Below are 21302 nucleotides of genomic sequence, written 5' to 3'. Positions count from 1 at the left end.
GGAGGCCTTTTTATACCGTTCTTCAACTGCTACATGGAGTATTGGCTGCATATCGCCCCTCCCCCACATCCCTGCCAGCATAAAGCTCTATTCTTCCTCTCACAGAGGATTCTTCATTCTTGCTAGCAATTTCAAGTGGCCAGACTCTCTGCTTGAATTCCTGTGGCAGAGAGTAGGGGATTACTTCTGATTTCTTGCATTTAATTTTTTTGAATCAGTCATGGCACACATATTCTGGAGGCTGTTTATAGACAGCAGTTAAACGGCCAGTTTTGCTACACGTCTGAGTGTCAGTGATTGATGATCAACCTCTTTGTACATCAAAGAAATCAGATAGATAGAAATTGTGCAGAACAAGGCTATTCAACACATCGTGTCTTTGATGGTACTGGTTTTTCAGCTGTAGCTGCCCTATACATGAGATCAGCTCAGGAAAAAATAAAAATAAAAGTGAAAATAGCCAAAAGATGAAAAGCTAGGATATTTCAAACTGGATAGTCATTGTTTAGCTCTGGACACTTCAGCAGGAAGGGGATGATCAATGACAGGAGGAGAAGTTGAGTCTTGCTTCTGTATATGATTAAAAAGTAGGTGTCAAAGTCAGAGAATGTTGCAGTTTCAAAATCAAGAGAACACCAAATCAAGAGAATTAGGCACCTAGATAAGGATGCAGCTGCTGAGATACCTACAAACCAAAGTAACTGATAACACTGAAAGATCGCTGAGGCAACTAGCACCCGAGACCATGAGGAACAGTTAGAGGAGTGCCTACGCAATCCAAAGAATGTGTACCTGCAGCCCAAGGCCGTAAGACCATAAGACATAGGAGCAGAAGTAGGCCATTTGACCCACTGGGTCTGCTCCGCCATTCAAAGAGATAATGACTGATCTGAGGCAACCAGATAGTATCAGGATAAAGCATCTTCCATCCAGAATTTAGAATTCTCAGAACTGTCACAGCTAAGCAGATAGCCTAACGAACCAGGGCAACAGGAGCTAGGTGTATTATTTGCTTGTAATTTAATGCAATCTGAAGACAGTTGTAATATGCAACCATTGAATCAATTTATACTAAAATGAGATTAGATTGATTAAACTACTCAGCCAGAATCACACAGGAGTTACTGACTTCTTCCTCCTCTGTTCACAAACTGAAGACAGGTTAGAGCCACAGTGCCATGACTTCTGTCAGAGGTAGGGCAAGGAGGGAGGTCTTGAATCCACCCCAGCCAGAACAGGGTTTGAACTTTGTGCTGTTGCACTAATCTGATTCACACCGACCATTGAGTCAACTGAGGAAACCAAGCCCTGAGGAGTCTGAGTTGCTGTGGCAACATGCACTTTTACCTGCAGATGGTAGTGGTTCCAATGTTCTTTCCATCACATGATGACCAGGAATCTCTCCCACTTTTACCACCTGTCATTTGTGTATGTTGGAACGATTTACAAGTTGACACTGAGTCAGTTGATATGTACCCTCCTTGGCCATCAAGACCTGGAAGTGGGACAGTGGTTAGCACTGCTGCCTCACAGCGCCAGGGACCTGGGTTTGATTCCCGGCTTGGGTCACTGTCTGTGTGGCGTTTGCACATTCTCTCTGTGTCTGCGTGGGTTTCCTCCAGGTGCTCCAGTTTCCTCCCACATTCCAAAGATGTGCAGGTTAGGTGCATTGGCCATGTTAAATTCTCCCTCAGTGTATCCGAACAGGTGTCAGAGTGAGGCAACAAGGGGACTTTTACAGTAACTTCATTACAGTGTGAATGTAAGCCTACTTGTGACTAATAAATAAACTTTAAAAACTTTAAGCTTCTGGTTCAGAGGCAGGAACTTACCCATTTTAGCAACAGAACCATAGTAAGAATTAGATGAAATTGAAAGAATGACATTAAAAAGTGCTGAAGGTAAGATAAATGTTTCATAAAATTTTACAGCATGGAAATAGGCCATTCAACACAATAAGTCCATATGCCGGTGGTTATGCTCCACACAAGATTGCTTTCACCTTACTTCATCCCACCCTATCAACATATCTTCAGTTCCTTTCTCCTTGTGTATCTATTCAGCTTACCCTTAAATGGATAAATACTATTTGCTGCTCACTTCAACCATTTCATATGGTAGTTCCACATTTCCACAACTCACTTAGTAAAGAAGTTTCTCTTGAATTCCTTGCTGCAATTCTTGTTGTCTATCTAATATTATGCACTGCTGCATGAGTGGAAATCTCCTTATGTCTACCCCATCAAACTTCTTCAAAATTGTGAAGAACTCTATCGGCCTATCTCTCAATCTTCTCTTTTCCATAGAACAGTCTTTCACTGTTCAGTTTTTACTGACAGTTATATCCTCTCTTTTCTGGAATCATCCTTGTAAATCATTTTTGCACTTCCTTCAGTGTTTCGATATCTTTCTGTAATATGGGGACCAGATCTGTGCACAGTGCAGTGTGGTTTAACTAAGGTTTCACAAGTCTAGCACAACTTCTTTGCTTTTGAATTCTACTCCCGTAGAAACATTCAAATAGGAATTGAATCGCTACTTAAAAAGGAAAACTTTACAGGGTTATGGTGAAAGAAAAGAGGTGTGGGACCAATGGTAGTTATTTCAGAGACCCAACAAAGATACAATGGGCCAAATGTCATCCTTCTCTGTTGTGTTATTCAATTATATAAACTAACTGCTATTTTCTACTTTTGCTGGCTTTGTTAAACTCATTGCTGCTTTTAATGATTTGTGAATTTGTATTGCTCGGCCTCTTTGCACCTTTACCACATTTAGGCTCTTATTTTCCAAGGAGTAGATGATCTACTTATTTCACCTACCAAAATGCACCATCTTACATTTATCTACATTGAAATATTTGCCATTGATTCATCCATGCTTCAAGTTTGTCAATGTCTTTTTGTAATTTGTCACAGTTTTCCTCAGTACTAACCAAACCCCTCAACTTGATGTTGTCGACAAGTGTTGATATTGTACTTGCAATTCCAGAGTCTAAATCATTTATGCAAATGGTGAGTAACAGTAATCCCAGCATTGATCCCTATGGAACACTGTTTCCCACCTTCTATGAAAGTGAGTAACTGCCTTTAACCAATACCTTATTTTAGTTTTTGCAGCCAGTTTCCCATGCATTCTGCTGCCTGTTCCCCGAGTCCACATGAAATGAACTTATTTATGAGGCTGCAATATGGTAAGATTATCAAAGGCCTTCAGAAAGTCCATGTATACTTGCAGGTCAGAGAAGGAAATTACAGCAAAAAAACTGATAAAAGTAGAATATGAGGACACAAGGAATGAAATGTAAGTGATGCAATAAGTTCAAAAGTAAGAAAAACAGCAGCAAGGACAGCAGGGTATGGTCTCTTACCCAATAATGAATGTACATGTATGCACATCAAACAAGGAATACGATAAGTGGAGTATCACAAGTCCAGTTTAAAGGATATCACATAACATCCATCACTAAGACCTGGCTACAAGCTGGGCATGACTAAGAGATAAATGCTCCAGGCTGCACAGGGTCTGTAAAAAGAACAAGGAGATTGGAAAAGGAAGAAGCAATGCCACACTGACAAAAAAAATGCTAAGGTTGCATGAATAAACGGGGCTATCAGTGAGGGTGAGACACAAGAGAGACTCTCCGAGGGGAACTGAGAAATAAAAAACTGATGCAAGATTTTTCTGAGTTATTTACAGACCTCCTGATAGCAGTGTTGAAATGGTGGGATATACACACACAAAGATCAGTGAAGCAATTGTGGCAAAAGCAGTATGATTATAATGGAATACTTTAACCATCAAGTAGACTGAAAGAGACAGAATATCTCAGGTCTCAAATGCAGTGAGTCTCTTGTGTGTTTGAGACAGTTTAACTGGAAAGTCAGGCCCAATATTAACTCAGATGTACTGGGAATGTGATACTGCAAAGGAAACCTGGATATATGTTCAGTGTGTCTCTCTTTCACATTTTAACACAGCCATCTCATCATCATTTGACTTCCAGCTTTGGCATTGATTGTTCACAGCGTATGTGCTGAGGGTTAGCATGGTGCAATCTCAACTCCAGTATTTAAAACGTAAATGGAAGAAGGAATTTGGAGTTGGAAACAGAGAGCAGGCATGGTGTGATGATGGATTCAGTATATGCAAAGGCCGTGTCCCATTTAATAATGCTCTTTTAGTGTACTGCTGAGGGTCACGAGACCAAATAAACCTGTTGGACTTTAACCTGGTGTTGTTAAAACTCTTACTGTGTTTACCCCAGTCCAACGCCGGCATCTCCACATCAGGGTTGTGAGGAACCAGAGAGGGACATTTTATCCAATAATGGGTAGAAGAAAATGGTTGCTGCCACAATGAAAGTGTGAGGAAGCCCAAGAGGTCAGCAACAGAGACATTTTGCCTTTTTCCTGAAATCAGCACAGGAAGCAATTTACCAGTCTAACCAAGTCCGAAAAGGTGAGTACACTGACCTACATCATGCTGTGTGCATCAGCCCAGCCCCTCACTCTGCCTTGTCAAGCCCAATCCATCATATCACACCTCATACCCACTTACATTAGCAACACTCCCACCATCCTGCTTCTGCTTCATGTTTCTATCTGTCTATCTATCCACAACAACCACTCACCCATATCCTACAGGTGATGTCTTGCCACTCTGTCATACTTGCAATAAACAAATGCACTACAACCATTATGTGAACACATGCCATTACAGTACTACATAGGTCTGTTATTTTCCACGTTGCATAGAATTGCATAGGATATGTGGCACAGAAACAGGCTATTCAGCCCAACCAGGCTATAATGGTGTTTATGCTCCACTTGAGTCTCCTCCCGTCTTTCCTCTTCGAAATCTACCAATGTGACCATTTATCTTCTTCTTCCTCAATTGTTTGTAGAGAACAGGAGAAACAGAAGAAGAGAACGGCATATTTAATGATTAACAATTGCAGAGGGTGCAGCATTGGAAATTAGTGGCATTTTGCCATCCCTGGACATCAGGGATTTCCCAGCTACTTAGGTGGCAATTAAAGTTGACTTGGGTTGTGTCATTATCTTCATAATGATAACTTGCAATATCTTCTGACCTTGCCAGCACTAATTAATACTTTTTCTCTCCACCAGGGCCTTGCAGATGATAAATACTCAGAGAAGGTGATTACTTGGGAGGATGCACTGTGGAAGTCCTTATGCTTACCATGCACCAGCTCAAATGCTCACGTGTCAGAAGGATCAGTAAGACAGGTGGTTGGGTTTTCACCTCCACGTGAGCAAGGTCAGATGGTGGTGGCAGGGATGGCAGTGAAGGGTCTGCAGTCCTCTCAAAGCCCAGCTTAGCTGGACAGAATGCTGTTAATGAAGACAAAAGAATCATTGAGAAGAGGAGAATGTGCAATATGCTGACAGGGCTTCCACTGAACATCATTGCAGAGAAACTGGAGAAGTAAATGAGGAAATTGACGCATTCATGCATGAATAAAGTGGTCAACACTGTGACACACCAGATGTAGAAATCAGATCAATCTATGCACCTTTTCAGTGGTGAGACCTGGACCGCATATGCTGGGCAGGAGAAAAGACTGAACAGTTTCCACCTTTGTTGTCTCAGACATATTCTTGGCAGGAAAACATCCTAGAGCATGCTAATTCCATTCGCAAACATTCAATGCTAAGCCAACAAAGGGTAGAGTTTTCCACTATGGAGACGAAGTCCAAAGGCGGGTGGGATGGTTGGCGTCATTACCACTAGGTGATGGGGCTGGTGAGTGGCACCCAGACAGGCATTCACTCACTACAGGGCACCTCCACCATTGCCAACTGCACACCCCTAGTTGGGCCAACATTCATCCTTGCATTGCTCCATGTTCGCCAGTCTCTTGCTGCTCAGGCTGTTCCTCCTCATAGCCCTGTGCTAATGGCTGACAGGCCCTCCATCTCCTGATCTGGTCGAGAGCCGCTACCATGGCAGGGTTGCCTGCAGTCGGCATTATCGACACCTCAATGGACGTGTGAATAAATTGAAGTGGTACACTGAGTGAGCATGTCCTTTACCGGTTTCCCTCCATCTCAAAGCTGGACTGCAAATGCTGAATCCTTCATCTGGCATTCCCACCCTACCCCTTCCAGGTAAAGGACATCCTGGAGGACCAGAGGTGGACTTTCCTGCAGTTCATCCATGAATCCATATAGAGACAGTGCTCTTTGACTCGGGTGATGAAAACCTTGTGCAAGAAGCCTCACATGGACACTTTTCTGCTTGTTTTCACTATCACTGAAATTCTACATCACAGTTTTGGCAACATAGAAAGATGTCAGCCATGACCATTCACTGTGAGGATGGAGGTTTGGGGTTGTGAGCCGGCTGTGCTCCAACAGCCGTGCCCATTGGAGACATTCCACCACTCTCCCTGCCTCTGACTGCAGCCACTGACAAATAACACAGAATTAGCAGCAGCTACACATCTTGCTGGGATCTCGATGACACGAGAGCCAGGATGAGGGAACAAACCAGCTGCAATGCAGTCTTCACCATAAGAGAGGAGAACACAACTGAGCATCTTTGACATCTAGTTGCCTCATAATGATTAGGGAGTCCCTTTGGTTGGCCACTTGTGCTGACCTTGGACTCCACCCACCCGAAAAGACCTTCCTCCCACTTCAAGGAACATCACTGACTGATGAACGGTGTTGGTCAAAGTCAAATTTGAACCTGACATTGGAAGAATTGCAATATGAAGATGGCGGGTTTCTGATTTTTTGACTCCCACCAGATTCTCTGTACCATCCTACCTGACACCAAACTACTGTGGCTGGGTTGAGAGAATTCTCCCCCAATTAAACTTCCCCAAGTAGTACAATTTAACCCAACAATTTGCTTTGGATGTTTATTCCTGTCAGGATAGGTTATTAAGAGCACTTGAGTATTTTATTCCCACAGTGCTGTAAGTGGATTGGAAATGAGTTGGAAAAGAAAAAGAGCAAAGGAGATAAGTGGTTCAATCTGAATTCAGTCAAGTACATGTCCAATCAAAAACCATGGGTGGATTTTTCGACTTCGCCCACAGGTGGAATTCTCTGGTCCCGCCTCAGTGAATGACTGAGTGCCAAATTCTCCATTCTCGGCAGCAGAGTGTGTGCGGCCAGAGAATTCCAGCCAATGTGTCCCTCGACTAGTTGCTTAGCCAACATGGAATGCTGAGAACCAAAAGGTGGGGGGATCAAAAAACCCAAGTAATATACAGAAAGTAAATCATCAGAATATTACCTATTTCACCAGGGACCTGCTTGCCATGAAAGCGGAAACAAGTTGTAACGTTGAGACAGTTGACTGGCTGAATACCATCATGGCATTGTGGAGCTGTGATGTTGATGGAGCTGGGAAGTATGATGGAGATCTCCATGGTTATGACTGGCCGAGCTCTGGAAAAGAGGAAAAATATAAAAGAAACATTCTTAACACGATAAATCATAATATGAGAGATTTCCTCCTTTCCTTCATGACTAATTAACATTTCATTGTGCGTGGAAGAGTTAAATAGTTGCAAAGGTCAAACATGGAAACTCATCCCCACTGTCCTACACTTTCTTTACTGTCACTGGGGCAAAATCCTGGAATCCCCTCCGAATACCATTATGGTGTTCTTACAACCTGTGGACTACAACGGTTCAAAAAGGCAGCACACCACCATCTTAAGGTCAATTAAGGATGGGTAATAAATGCTGGCCTAGCCAATGATGCCCACATCCCATGAATGAATATTAAAGTAGAACTCTCACTCCCTCTTGGATGGCCTGTGCCTTTCAGGTATTCAGTGATTGCCCATTAATTAAAACTTCTCTCCTTTTCTTCCCCTCAGAGTGAGTGGAGACTAAGTTGATAATACTCCTGCCAGTGAGCCACAAAATTTTGGGTTCAGGTTCCATTCCAGGCATTGAGTACAAAAAAATCAAAGCTGACAGTCCACTGCCATACTGAGGGAGTGTTACACTGTTAGAATCATAGAATCCCCACAGTACAAAAGGAGGCCATTGGGCCCATTGAACCTGCACCGACAACAATCCCACCTAGGTCCTATCCCTGTAGCCTCATGTATTTACCCTGCTTACCCCCATGACACTAAGGGGCAATTTAGCATGGCCAATCAACCTAACCTGCACATCTTTGGACTTTGGGAGGAAACCGGAGCACCCAGAGGAAACCCAAGCAGACATGGGGAGAATGTACAAACTCAACACAGACAGTCACGCAAGGCCAGAATTGAAGTTTAAAGTTTATCTATTACTGTCACAAGTAGGCTTACATTAACACTGCAATGAAGTTACTGTGGAAATTCCCTAGTCGCCACACTCTAGCACCTGTTCAGGTACACTGAGGGAGAACTTAGCATGGCCAATGCACCTAACCAGCACGGAGGAGTATGGGAAGAAACTGGAGCACCCCAGAGGAAACCCATGCAGACATGGGGAGAACATGCAAACTCTACACAGAACAGTGACCCAAGGCCAGAATTGAACCCGGGCCTCCGGCACTGAGAGGCAGCAGTACTAACCACAGTGCAACCATGCGGCCCACAAGTGCTGTCTTTTTTGCTAAGATGTTAAACCGAGGCTTTATCTCCTCGGATGGATGTAAAAGATCTCATGGCACTTTTCTGAAGAAGAGTAATGGAGTTATTTATCCTTCCATCAAAATCATAATAACAGATTATCTGGTCATTATCACTTTGCTGTTTGTGAGAGTTTGCTGTGTGCAACTTGGCTGCCTTGTTTCCTACATTGCAACACTGATTACACTTCAAAAGAACATTCATTGACTGTAACACACTTGGAGACATCCGGTGGTCATAAAAAGTGCTCTATGAATGCAAGTCTTCCTTTCTTTTTAAAGGAAAATAATCCCTCTTTGAGATTTTCATGGTCAGCAATTCCCTTTCCCATCACAATGGTCTATTATAAGGGAGGGAATCAAAGCCAGGAAGTGTAACATGGTTCTCTTTTGCTGGCTTACATCAACTAGATTTCAGAGATGAAGAAAAAGCAGCCTAAACAAAATTCTAAGGTTTCAATATTTTTATAATGTTTGAAGTATGTTAGAGAATTTCAAAGTCCACGACAATAATACTCTCACATTTCCATTCCTTACCATTTTTTTCTATTATTTTTAACATCTCCTCTTTAGGTTTCAGCCTCAGCCAAGAGAGCGGACATTCATCAGAACAGCTGGGACTGATTTTCTTCAATGTTTCACTCCATTGCTTTGGTATCCATTAAGCATCTTTCCCAGACTATCTAATCATGATCAATAGGTTTTGAATTTGGAGATGTGCCATTTAGTGCTTCACTGTATCAATGCATTTTCCATTTCAGCCACCTGTAGGTCTTCAATTTCTAATTATCTTAGTGAATGTTGTAAAAACACTGATGCCAAACAATCTCATTCTCCAGCATCAATGACAAAGGAGGATATGCATTTATATAGCATCTTATCAGCTTTTCAGGAAATTACAAAGCATTTTGTTTCCAAGCAAATATATTTAAATTCAGTCAATGAAAATATATCTAAAATAAGTAACTAGTCAGTGACAATGACTATGACAATAACAGAGTATCACAAAAAATAACCTAAATTACTCATGTCCTTCAAGGAAGGAAATCTGTTGTCCTTGGTCAGTCTGATGTGTGTGTGATTCCAGTCCTGTAATAACGTGGTTGCCTTCCGAAATTATCTCACAAGCCCCTGAGTTGTGTCAAACCGCTGCAAAAGGTCCAATAAGAATTACCAGATGAACTTTGTAACATTAACCTAGGCACCTGACACAACCAATGCTCAACCTGCACAATCAACCCTATAATTGAATGATAATCTCAGGACATGAGACAACATTGAGAAAGCTATCTCGCAGACTAGCCAAGCCAACATGCCAAACATCTTCAATAACATCCCTGGGAAGACCCTGCCGAGTGATACATAGTCAGAAGGAAATGGTCCTGGGAATCCTTAAAATTGATACCAGTCCCGATTACATTTCATGTCATTGGGTCAAATAGAGGCAAGGGAAACTAGTGTTGATTACCAACTCCTGCCCACCCTCAGTTGACGCATCAGTATAGCTCCACATTGAACACATTTGGAAGACGCACGAAGGATAGCAAGGGCCCAGATTGTATTCTTGATGGGGGACTTGAAAGTCCATCACCAAGACTGGCTCAGCGGCAGCACTATTGAATGACCTGGCAGAGTCCAGGGCATTCTGTCACACTGGCTCAAAAACAGGTGGTGAGAGAACCAACATGAGAGAAAAAGCTAAGGCTGACATTCCAGTGGTGAGGGAGTGCTGCACTGTCTGAGCTGCTGCCTTTCAGATGAGATGCAAAACTGAGGCCCCCCCAGCTGCCCACTGAGGTGGAGGTAAAAACAATATTCTGGCCAATATTTATCCCTCAATCAACAACACAAAAACAGATTAACAGGTCATTATCACATTATTGTTTGTGGGACTTTGCAATACTAAATTGGACACTATATTTCCTGCATTACAACGATGACTACACTTCAAAAATACTTCATTACCTATAAAATGCTTTCGGACATCTGGTGATCATGAAAGGAGCAATTTTCTCTTTTTTACTTGACTTCACCCTCATCAATCTACCTGTCATAGATATATTTATTCATGACATTATTGATATAAGAGGGGAGGGGGAGGGGAGGGGGCGAGGGGAGGGGGAGGGGAGGGGGAGGGGGCGGAGGGGGGGGGGAGGGGAGGGGGAGGGGGCGGAGGGGGAGCGGGAGGGAGGGGGAGGGAGGGGGGATGGAGGGGGAGGGGAAGGGGGAGGGAGGGGGAGGGGCGGGGAGGTGGAGGGAGGCAGGGGTAGGGGACAGGAGGAGGGGGAGGTGGAGGGGGGAGGTGGAGGGGGGAGGTGGAGGGGGGAGGTGGAGGGGGAGGTGGAGGGGGGAGGTGGAGGGGGGAGGTGGAGGGGGGAGGTGGAGGGGGGGTGGAGGGGGGAGGTGGAGGGGGAGGGTGGAGGGGGGAGGTGGAGGGGGGAGGTGGAGGGGGGAGGTGGAGGGGGGAGGTGGAGGGGGGAGGTGGAGGGGGGAGGTGGAGGGGGGAGGTGGAGGGGGGAGGTGGAGGGGGGAGGGGGGAGGGGGATGGGGGAGGGGGAGGGGGGAGGGGAGGGGGGAAGGAGGGGGAGTGGGAGGGAGGGGGAGGGGAGGAGGGGAGGGGAGGGGGGGAGGGGAGGGGGGGAGGGGAGGGGGGAGGGGAGGGGGAGAAGGGGGTGTGGTGAGCCACTGTAGTAGTCTATTTATGTGATAGTTATGTGATATGCCTGGACACCCCCCCTGCTGCCTCAATCTGGGGCTCCGCCCTCCTCGGGGTATAAAGGTGGCTGCTCTCCGCCCCTTTTGCCTCAGTTCGGATTAGCTATCGGTTTGGGAGTGCTTCTGTTCTTTGTTAATAAAAGCATGTTGTTTCACGACATCTAGTCTTTGTGTAATCAATGGTGCATTAATTTTATTAACAAAAATTTTGAGATGGAGCAACTCCTGAAACCTGACAAATTGGATTTGGATCCGCAGGCAGTTGGGGTCTCAAACTCTTTTGATCACTGGCTGCGCTGTTTTGAGACTTCATCGCCTCCTCCTCCTCCATCGTCGTAACCGACATCGACAAACTGCATGTGCTCCACGCCCGCGTCAGCGCTCACGTCTTCACGCTGATCCGAGACGCGGAAACCTACCAGGCGGCAATCGATCTCCTCAAGAGCCAGTACAACTGGCAGCCGAACGAGGTCTACGCCAGACATCTGCTGGCCACTCGCAGACAGCAGCCCAGGGAATCGACTGAGCAATTCCTGCGTGAACTGCGTGCACTCGGCAGAGCCTGCAACTGCAAGACCGTTTCAGCCGCCCAAAACGCCGACGACCTGATCAGAGATGCCTTTGTCGCGGGCATCAGGTCGACCTATATCCGGCAGCGCCTGCTGGAACAAGGTGGGCTGGACCTGAAGAAAACTGTGGAGCTTGCCGGCTCGCTGGAGGTGGCTTTCCGGAACCTCGAGGCCTACACCCCCGACCACGAGGGCGCACCGTGGACACCGCAACCGCAGCCATCTCTGTACCCGGGAGGGCCGCAAACCTATGCCACGCCCCGTTCCGACGCCGAACTGACCACTGCGGCAGTCCCCGGAGACCCGAGGTGCTACTTCTGCGGCCTGGAGAAGCACCCACGACGACACTGCCCGGCGAAAGACGCGATCTGCTCTGGCTGCAGTAAGAAGGGTCATTACCTGAAAGTTTGCAGGGCAAAATCGGCCCCCAGGCCCGGCAGCGCCACGTGTGATCCACGGGAGGCACTGCCTTTGACGCCATCGGCCGTGTGCGATCCGCGGGTGCCGCCATTTTGGACGCCAGCGGCCACGTGCGACCCACGGAGGCCGCCATCTTGCACGCCATCAGCCACATGCGACCATCTTGGGTGACATCAGCCGAGTCACGGGGGCCGCCATTTTGGGAACCGTCCACCGCATCGCCTAATCCGACAGTGGCCTCGGTCGCGTTGGACCAGTCCAGGCCTCACCAACTCGCCTGGTCGATGATGGACATCAAGGTAAACGGCCACACTACTAATTGCTTATTTGACAGTGGGAGTATGGAGAGTTTCATCCACCCTAACACGGTGAGGCGCTACGCACTGCCAGTACTGCCAATGCAGCAATCAATCTTCATGGCTTCGACGTCCCGGTCGGTGAATGTCATCGGGTACTGTGTAGCAACTCTGACTCTACGGGGCACAGTGTACAACAAGTGCAGGCTCCTCGTGCTACCACAGCTCTGCGGCTGCCGTACTACTGGGGCTAGATTTCATGTGTCACTTTGTGACCGTCACCATGGTGTATAATGGGCCTTTTCCCCCAATCTCCGTCCAAAATCCACAGCTAACAGACCAGCCACCGCGCACCACCTGTGGTCTCTCGACCCTTAAAGTCGCCCCTCCCTCGCTCTTTGAGCACCTTACCCCCGACTGCAAGCCCATTGCCACCAAAGCAGATGGTACAGCGCTGGAGATAGAGCGTTTATCAAGTCCGAGGTGCGACGCCTCCTGGGGGAGGGGATCATTGAGGCCAGTGCCAGCCCCTGGAGAGCCCAAGTGGTGGTTGTTAAGACTGGGGAGAAACTTCGCATGGTTATTGACTACAGTCAGACCATCAACCAATACACGCAGCTGGACGCGTATCCCCTTCCCCGCATATCTGACATGGTCAATCAGATTGCACAATATCGGGTGTTCTCCACCATTGATTTGAAGCCTGCATACCACCAGCTCCCTATCCGCCCGGAAGACCGCCAATACACTGCCTTCGAGGCGGATGGCCGTCTCTATCACTTCCTTCGGGTCCCCTTCGGCGTCACCAACGGGGTCTCGGTTTTCCAGCGCGGGATGGACCGAATGGTGGACCAGAATGGGTTGCGGGCCACCTTCCCGTACCTGGATAACGTCACCATCTGCGGCCACGATCAGCAGGACCACGACGCCAACCTCCAAAAATTCCTCCATACCGCGGCACTCCTCAACCTGACCTATAATAAAGAGAAGTGCGTATTCCGCACGCGCCGCCTCGCCATCCTTGGCTGTGTTGTGGAGAACGGGGTCTTTGGCCCCGATCCCGACCGCATGCGTCCCCTCCTGGAACTTCCCCTCCCCACCACCCTCAAAGCGCTGAGGAAATGCCTAGGCTTCTTCTCATACTACGCCCAGTGGGTCCCCAATTATGCAGACAAAGCCCGTCCGCTCATCAAATCCGCATCTTTTCCCCTAGCGGCGGAGGCTCGGCTGGCCTTTGACCGCATCAAAGCGGATATCGCGAAGGCCACAATGCACGCTGTAGACGAATCCACCCCATTCCAGGTGGAGAGCGATGCATCTGATTTTGCCCTCGCCGCCACTCTTAACCAGGCGGCCGTGGCCTTCTTCTCGCGCACCCTCCAGGGCCCTGAAATTCCACACTCCTCTGTTGAAAAAGAGGAAGAAGCCATCGTGGAGGCGGTGCAGCACTGGCGCCACTACTTAGCTGGCAAACGGTTCACCCTGTTCACGGACCAACGGTCCGTTGCCTTTATGTTCAGTAACGCGCAGCAGGGCAAAATCAAGAACGATAAGATTTTGAGGTGGAGGATCGAGCTCTCCACCTACAATTACGACATTTTATACCGGCCTGGGAAGCTCAATGAGCCCCCAGACGCCCTGTCCCGGGGGACCTGTGCCAGCGCAAACCTAGATTGGTTACAGACTCTCCACGATGACCTCTGCCACCCGGGGGTTCCAGGTTCTTCCATTTCATCAAGGCCCGGAACCTGCCCTATTCCATCGAGGAAGTCAGGTCTGTAACCAGGCACTGCCACGTCTGCGCGGAGTGCAAGCCACGCTTCTATCGGCCAGACAGAGCGCACCTCATCAAAGCCACCCGCCCTTTCGAACGCCTGAGCGTTGACTTCAAAGGCCCCCTCCCCTCCTCTGATCGCAACGTATACTTCCTCAACGTCGTTGATGAGTATTCGCGGTTCCCCTTTGCTATTCCCTGGTCGGATATGACCTCGGCCACGGTCGTCAGGGCCCTGCACAGCCTCTGCACCCTGTTTGGTTTCCCCAGCTATATTCATAGCAACCGGGGTTCCTCTTTTATGAGTGATGAGCTGTGCCAGTACCTACTCTCCAAAGGCATAGCCTCAAGTAGGACCACCAGATACAACCCCAGGGGGAACGGACAGGTAGAGAGGGAGAATGCGACAGTCTGGAAGGCCGTTTTATTAGCTCTCCGGTCTAAGGGTCTTCCAGTCTCCTGCTGGCAAGAGGTCCTCCCTGATACGCTACACTCAATTAGGTTACTACTGTGCACGGCTACCAACGCCACCCCTCATGAACAAATGTTTGTTTTCCCCAGGAAGTCCTCCTCGGGGACCCCACTACCGTCGTGGCTGACGTCCCCTGGCCCTGTCCTGCTCCGGAAGCACGTGCGGACTCATAAATTGGACCCCCTGGTCGAAACGGTCCGGCTCCTCCACGCCAACCCCCAATACGCCCATGTGGCGTATCACGTCAGGCGGGAGGACACGGTCTCCATTCGCGATCTGACACCCGCAGGTACTAGGTCCCACGACCCCTCACCCCCAGCTCCCAATGTCGTCCATGATGCACCAGAGTCGCAGCACGCTCATTTAGCCCCCGTGTACGGCACGCCTGAGCCCCAGGAGCAGCCTCCACACACCCGGCAGTCTGAAGGCACTACGGACGGCTTCACCGATTATGGACTGGCGTCTGACTCATCACCGCGGCCTCCTGAACCGGCACCACGGCTGACACTGCGACGGTCACAGCGGCAGATCAAGCCCCCGGAGAGACTGAACTTGTAACTTGAATCAATAACTTGTGACTGTCGTTCCACCACCTCGCCCCCGCCGAACTCTTTTTTAAACAGGGGCTGAATGTGGTGAACCACTGTAGGAGTCTGTTTATGTGATAGTTATGTGATATGCCTGGACACGCCCCTGCTGCCTCAATCCGGGGCTCTGCCCTCCTCGGGGTATAAAGGTGGCTGCTCTCCGCCCCTTTTGCCTTAGTTCGGATTAGCTATCAGTTTGGGAGTGCTTCTGTTCTTGTTAATAAAAGCCTGTTGTTTCACAACATCTAGTCTTTGTGTAATCAATGGTGCATCAGGGGGGAGAGGAGGAAGGGGGAGGGGGGAGGGGGAGGGGTGGGGAGGGGTGGGGAGGGGGAGGGGTGGGGAGGGGTGGGGAGGGGGAGGGGGGAGGGAGGGGGTGCGGGAGGGGGTGCGGGAGGGGGACAGGGGGAGGGGGACAGGGGGAGGGGGACAGGGGGAGGGGGACAGGGGGAGGGGGACAGGGGGAGGGGGACAGGGGGACAGGGACAGGGGGACAGGGACAGGGGGACAGGGGGAGGGGGAGGGAGGGGGACGAAGGAGGGGATGGGGGGAGGGGGACAGGGGGAGGGAGGGGGACGAGGGAGGGGATAGGGGGAGGGGGAGGGGGATAGGGGGAGGGGGTCAGGGGGAGTGGGGCAGGGGAGAGAGACAGGAGGAGGGGGACAGGAAGAGGGGGACAGGAGGAGGGGGACAGGAGGAGGGGGAGGGGAAGGGGGACAGGGGGAGGGGGACAGGGGGGAGGGGAGGAGGGGGAGGGGAGGAGGGGGAGGGGAGGAGGAGGGGAGGAGGGGGAGGGGGAGGGGAGGAGGGCGAGGGGGAGGGGGGGAGGGAAGAGGGGGAGGGGGAGGGGGAGGAGGAGGGGGAGGAGGAGGGGGAGGAGGAGGAGGAGGGGGAGGGCGGAGGGGGAGAGGGGGGAGGGGAGAGGGGGAGGGGCGAGGGGGGAGCAGGATGGGGAGGAGGGATGGGGAGGGGTAGGTGGGGCGGGGGAGGGGGAGGGGAGGAGGGAAGGGGGAGGAGGGAGGGGGAGGAGGGAGGGGGGAGGAGGGAGGGGGAGGAGGGAGGGGGAGGAGGGAGAGGGAGGAGGGAGGGGGAGGAGTAGGAGGGAGGGGTAGGAGGGAGGGGGAGGGGGAGGGGGAGGAGGGAGGGGGAGGGGGAGGGGGAGGAGGGAGGGGGAGGGGGGAAGGGGAGAGGGGAGGGAGAGGGAGAGGGGGAGCGGGAAGGGGGAGCGAGGAGGGGGGAGCGGGGAGGGGGGAGCGGGGAGTGGGGAGCGGGGAGGGGGGAGCGGGGAGGGGGGAGCGCGGAGGGGGAGCGCGGAGGGGGGAGCGGGGAGGGGGGAGCGGGGAGGGTGGAGCGGGGAGCGGGGAGGGGGGAGCGGGGAGGGGGGAGGGGGGAGCGGGGAGGGGGAGCGGGGAGGGGGAGCGGGGAGGTGGGAGCGGGGAGGGGGGAGCAGGGAGGGGGAGCGGGATGGGGAGGGGGAGGGTTGGAGGGGGAGGGGGGAGGGTTGGAGGGGGAGGGGGGAGGGTTGGAGGGGGGGGCAGGGTGGTGGGTGCCTTTGACATCAAGGAAACATTTGATCAAGTGAGGCATCAAGGACCCCTTGCAGATTTGAAGTCAATGAGAAGTCAGGGGGAAACTGCCCACTGACTGGAGTTATATCTAACAAAAAGGAAGACTGTTTTCATTGCTGCAAGCCAATCTTCTCAGCACCAGGACATAACTGCAGTAGTTTCTGTCCTCGACCCAATCATCTTCAGTTGCTTCACCAATGATCTTCCCTGCATCATAATGAGAGAAGCGAGTGGGGGGAGATTGATCACTAATGATTGTACAATGTTTATACGTGATTCTTCAGATACTGAAGCAGTCTGTGCTCACATGCAGCAAGACCTGAACAATGTTCAGGCTTGGGCTGATAAGAGGCAAATAACAGTTGTGTTGCGCAAGTGCCAAAAAATGACCTTCTCCCCATTATATTTTATGGTGTTACCATCCTGGAGGTTAACATTGACCAGAAACTTAACTTGATAGTGTGGCAACAAGAGCAGGTTAAAGGCTGGATTTGCTGTGGCCAGAAACTCGCTTTGTGACTCTCAAAACCTCTCCACTGCACAAGTGTGGTGTATAAGAGAATACTCTCCAATGCCTGGATAGGAGCAGCTCCAACAACACTCAAGACGTTCAAAACCATCCAGGTCAAAGCAACCCACTTGATCAGCACCCCATCTGCCATCTTACACATTCACCTACCACCACAATGGCTGCAGTGTTTACCATTTGTAAGATCCACTGCAGAAGCTCACCAAGGCTTGATGAAAGCACCTTCCAAACATGGCCTGTACCACCTAAAAGCTAAGGCAGTAGCTGCATGAAAATGCCACCACCGGCAAGGTAATGTAAAGTTTATTTATGAGTCACAAGTAAGGCTCACATTAACTCCGCAATGAAATTACTTCCCCTAGTCGCCACAGTCCAACGCCTGTACGGGCCTAGCCAGCACGTCTTTCAGAATGTGAGAGGAAACCCACGCAGACGTGGGGAGAACGTGCAAACTCCACACAGTGACCCAAGCCGGGAATCGAACCTGGGTCCCTGGCACTGTGAAGCAGCAGTGCTAACAACTGTGCTACCGTGCCGGCCTCCAAGTTCCCTCCAAGTCGCAAATTAACTTGACATGGAAATAGATTACTTCCTTCATTGTCACTGGGTCAAAATCATGGAATACGCTAACTAAATAAACTACCTTTACTCCAGCAGTTCAGGTATTAGCTCATTGCACCACTTCAAGACTTGGGCAATAAATGTCGGCTTTTTTCAGCAATGCTCACATCCCGTGAACAAATCAAGAAACAAATGTTCTTGACAAGTCCCATACATTGAGATCATTGACTCGCTAGTTTATCTTTAATGGTGATATTTAAGGAATGAATGCTGTCCAAGACCCTTAGAAAACTCACTTCTTTAAACAGTGTCAGAAATCTGCTATATCCACTTCACTCAGTCTCAATTTATATTCATCCATACTATAGCACTGCTCTCTATCACACTGAAATGTCAACCTCAATTATATGGTTAAGTGCAGGAGTGGGGCTTTTAGAGATGTTTGAGTTGATAACCAACGGGGTAAAGACAGCTGAAGCAGTGGATGTATATATTTGGATTTTCAAAAGCACTCAATAAGGTACTATACAATATAAGTCACATTTAATAGAACATAGAACATAGAACATTACAGCGCAGAACAGGCCCTTCGGCCCACGATGTTGCATCGACCAGTTAAAAAAAAAAACTGTGACCCTCCAACCTAAACCAATTTCTTTTCGTCCATGAACCTATCTACGGATCTCTTAAACGCCCCCAAACTAGGCGCATTTACTACTGATGCTGGCAGGGCATTCCAATCCCTCACCACCCTCTGGGTAAAGAACCTACCCCTGACATCGGTTCTATAACTACCCCCCCTCAATTTAAAGCCATGCCCCCTCGTGCTGGATTTCTCCATCAGAGGAAAAAGGCTATCACTATCCACCCTATCTAAACCTCTAATCATCTTATATGTTTCAATAAGATCCCCTCTTAGCCGCCGCCTTTCCAGCGAAAACAATCCCAAATCCCTCAGCCTCTCCTCATAGGATCTCCCCTCCATACCAGGCAACATCCTGGTAAACCTCCTCTGCACCCTCTCCAAAGCCTCCACATCCTTCCTGTAATGTGGGGACCAGAACTGCACACAGTACTCCAAGTGCGGCCGCACCAGAGTTGTGTACAGTTGCAACATAACGCTACGACTCCTAAATTCAATCCCCCTACGGATATGGGACACAATTGGAACACCAGGGATTTGGGATAGTATATCAACATGGATTGAGGATTGGTTAACAGATAAAAAATAGAGTAAGAACTAACAGATCATTTTCAGGTTGTCAGGCTATAAATAGTAAGGTAGAAGGATCAGTGCTTGGGTCTCAGTTATTTGTAATCCATTTCTATGGCTGAGATGAGGGCCCAATTTTTTACCATGATGGAGAGCCTCTCCGTTATTGCAAAAATCCCAGAAATGGATGAAAATTCCAAGTCCCTGAATAGGCATTTCTCATTTTCACGACAGCAGGACTGGAGTCAAGCTGGGATTCACACATGAATGACTCATGGAGGCAGCTGGCCATTCAAATGGGATTTGGTAAACCAGGAGTGTGAAACCTGGAATGCGCAGAATAGGACAGGCAAGAGGAGGTCTGAATTTGGTGGATTAATTTGGATAGCCAACCTGCCCCTGTGAATAGGACATCTGCAAGGGCACCCTTTGGGACAGGTAAGAGACCCTTTGGAATTGTTAAAATTAAACATTATTGTGCACTTTTTAAACACAAACTCATTGGAATTACCAAGCTGTCAAAGAACTTTCAAAGAAGTGTACAATGCAGGAGCATTGCTTGGCATTGGTTAGCATGAATGAGGCATAGGGAATGTCTGGGGTCAGGGATGAGTAGTGAGGACTGCCTTTCTTTTTAACTTTCTTTCTTTATTTAGACAGTGCTAGATCACAGAGGCAAGACTTCCGCTCAACCCACCTCTGCATCTGGCAGCCTCCGCACTCATTCCCAGGGCAATGGGCCCAATTCCTAACCTGGCCAACCCTTTCCTGCCACCCCTCCCGAGAACAAGAACCTGAGCAGCGGGCAACTAGTTTTAAAGATCGGTTCACAGAGCCAGGAAATCTCCCAACTCTGCACACCTGAACTAGGAGCAAAAGTCTGGGCAGCGAGTACTCAGTGTAAAGTATCCAAGTTTGCTGATGATACAAAGTTAGGTTGGAAAGTGAACTGTGAGTAGGGCACAGAGAAGCTAAAGGGCTGAATGGCCTACTCCTATTTCTTATGTTATGAACCCACAACTTTCTAACTCAGAAGCAAAGGTGTGGCCAACTGAACGAAGCTAACAGGTAAGGTTATAAGCTTTTCCTATCACTTTCAAGTATTAAGAAATTGATTTTAACACAAGTCTGTCCTGTAAAAGTTTAGTTGTGTCAATTAATTATAACAAGGGAATTAGCCGTTATTGCAAAGGGAATGGATTACAAGATTAAAGTATCTTGCCACACTTGTACACTGCTTAAGTGAGACCACACCTGGAATACTGTGCGCAGTTTTGGTCTCATACTTAAGGAAGGATATACTTGCATTAGAGGCAGTACTGCAAAGGTTCATTAGATTGATCCCTGGTATGAGAAGGTTGTCCTTTGATGAAAGGCTAAGTAAATTGGGCTTATATTCTCTGGACTTTAGAAGAATGAGAGGCGATTTCACTGAAACATACAAGATTATAAAGGGGTTTGATAGGGGAGATGTTGAGAGATCATTTCGCTGGCTGGGGAATCTAAAACGAGGGACCACAATCTCAAGATAAAGGACTGATCATTTAGGACTGAGATGAGGAGAAATTCATTCACTCAAAGAGTGATGAATCTTTGGAACTCTTTATGCCAAAGTATTGTGGGTGATTAGTTGCTGAATGCATTTAAGGTGGGGATAGACAGGTCTTTATTTTCTCAAGGAATCAAGAGATATGAGGTGGGGAAGGAGAGCAGAGTTGAAAACCAAGATCAGCCACGATCATTTTGAATGGTGGAGCAGGTTTGATGGGTAATATGGTCTATTCCTGTTTTAATCTCTTGTGCTCGTGTAATTAAATGGACTTTCAATCTGTCCTGTTAGAATAAAACTTCTTGGCAGCTTATCACACAGCTTCGAAGGCTGTGGTCACCTAAATCATTGTCAAATACTCACCACAAACTGGTGAGTGGGAATGAGCAACTTGCAAAAGGAGAAAAATTGGTTTGCCAATGCTGACATACTGAGT

The 21302-nt window shown here is 48.8% G+C and overlaps 1 protein-coding gene across 2 annotated transcripts in view; it reads right to left on the bottom strand.

Moving 5' to 3' along the window:
* The window catches only part of itga9 (integrin, alpha 9), a 493651-nt gene that overhangs the window by 312050 nt on the left and 160299 nt on the right, over positions 1-21302 (bottom strand). For both annotated transcript variants that reach the window (XM_078216645.1, XM_078216646.1), the window contains exon 14: positions 7273-7427. In XM_078216645.1, coding sequence (XP_078072771.1) covers positions 7273-7427 — 155 coding nt within the window. The remainder of the gene's footprint in view (positions 1-7272; positions 7428-21302) is intronic.

This window comes from Mustelus asterias, chromosome 7 (genome assembly GCF_964213995.1).
Source record: "Mustelus asterias chromosome 7, sMusAst1.hap1.1, whole genome shotgun sequence".
NCBI lineage: Eukaryota > Metazoa > Chordata > Chondrichthyes > Carcharhiniformes > Triakidae > Mustelus > Mustelus asterias.
This window is presented reverse-complemented; position numbering and strand designations above follow the sequence as displayed.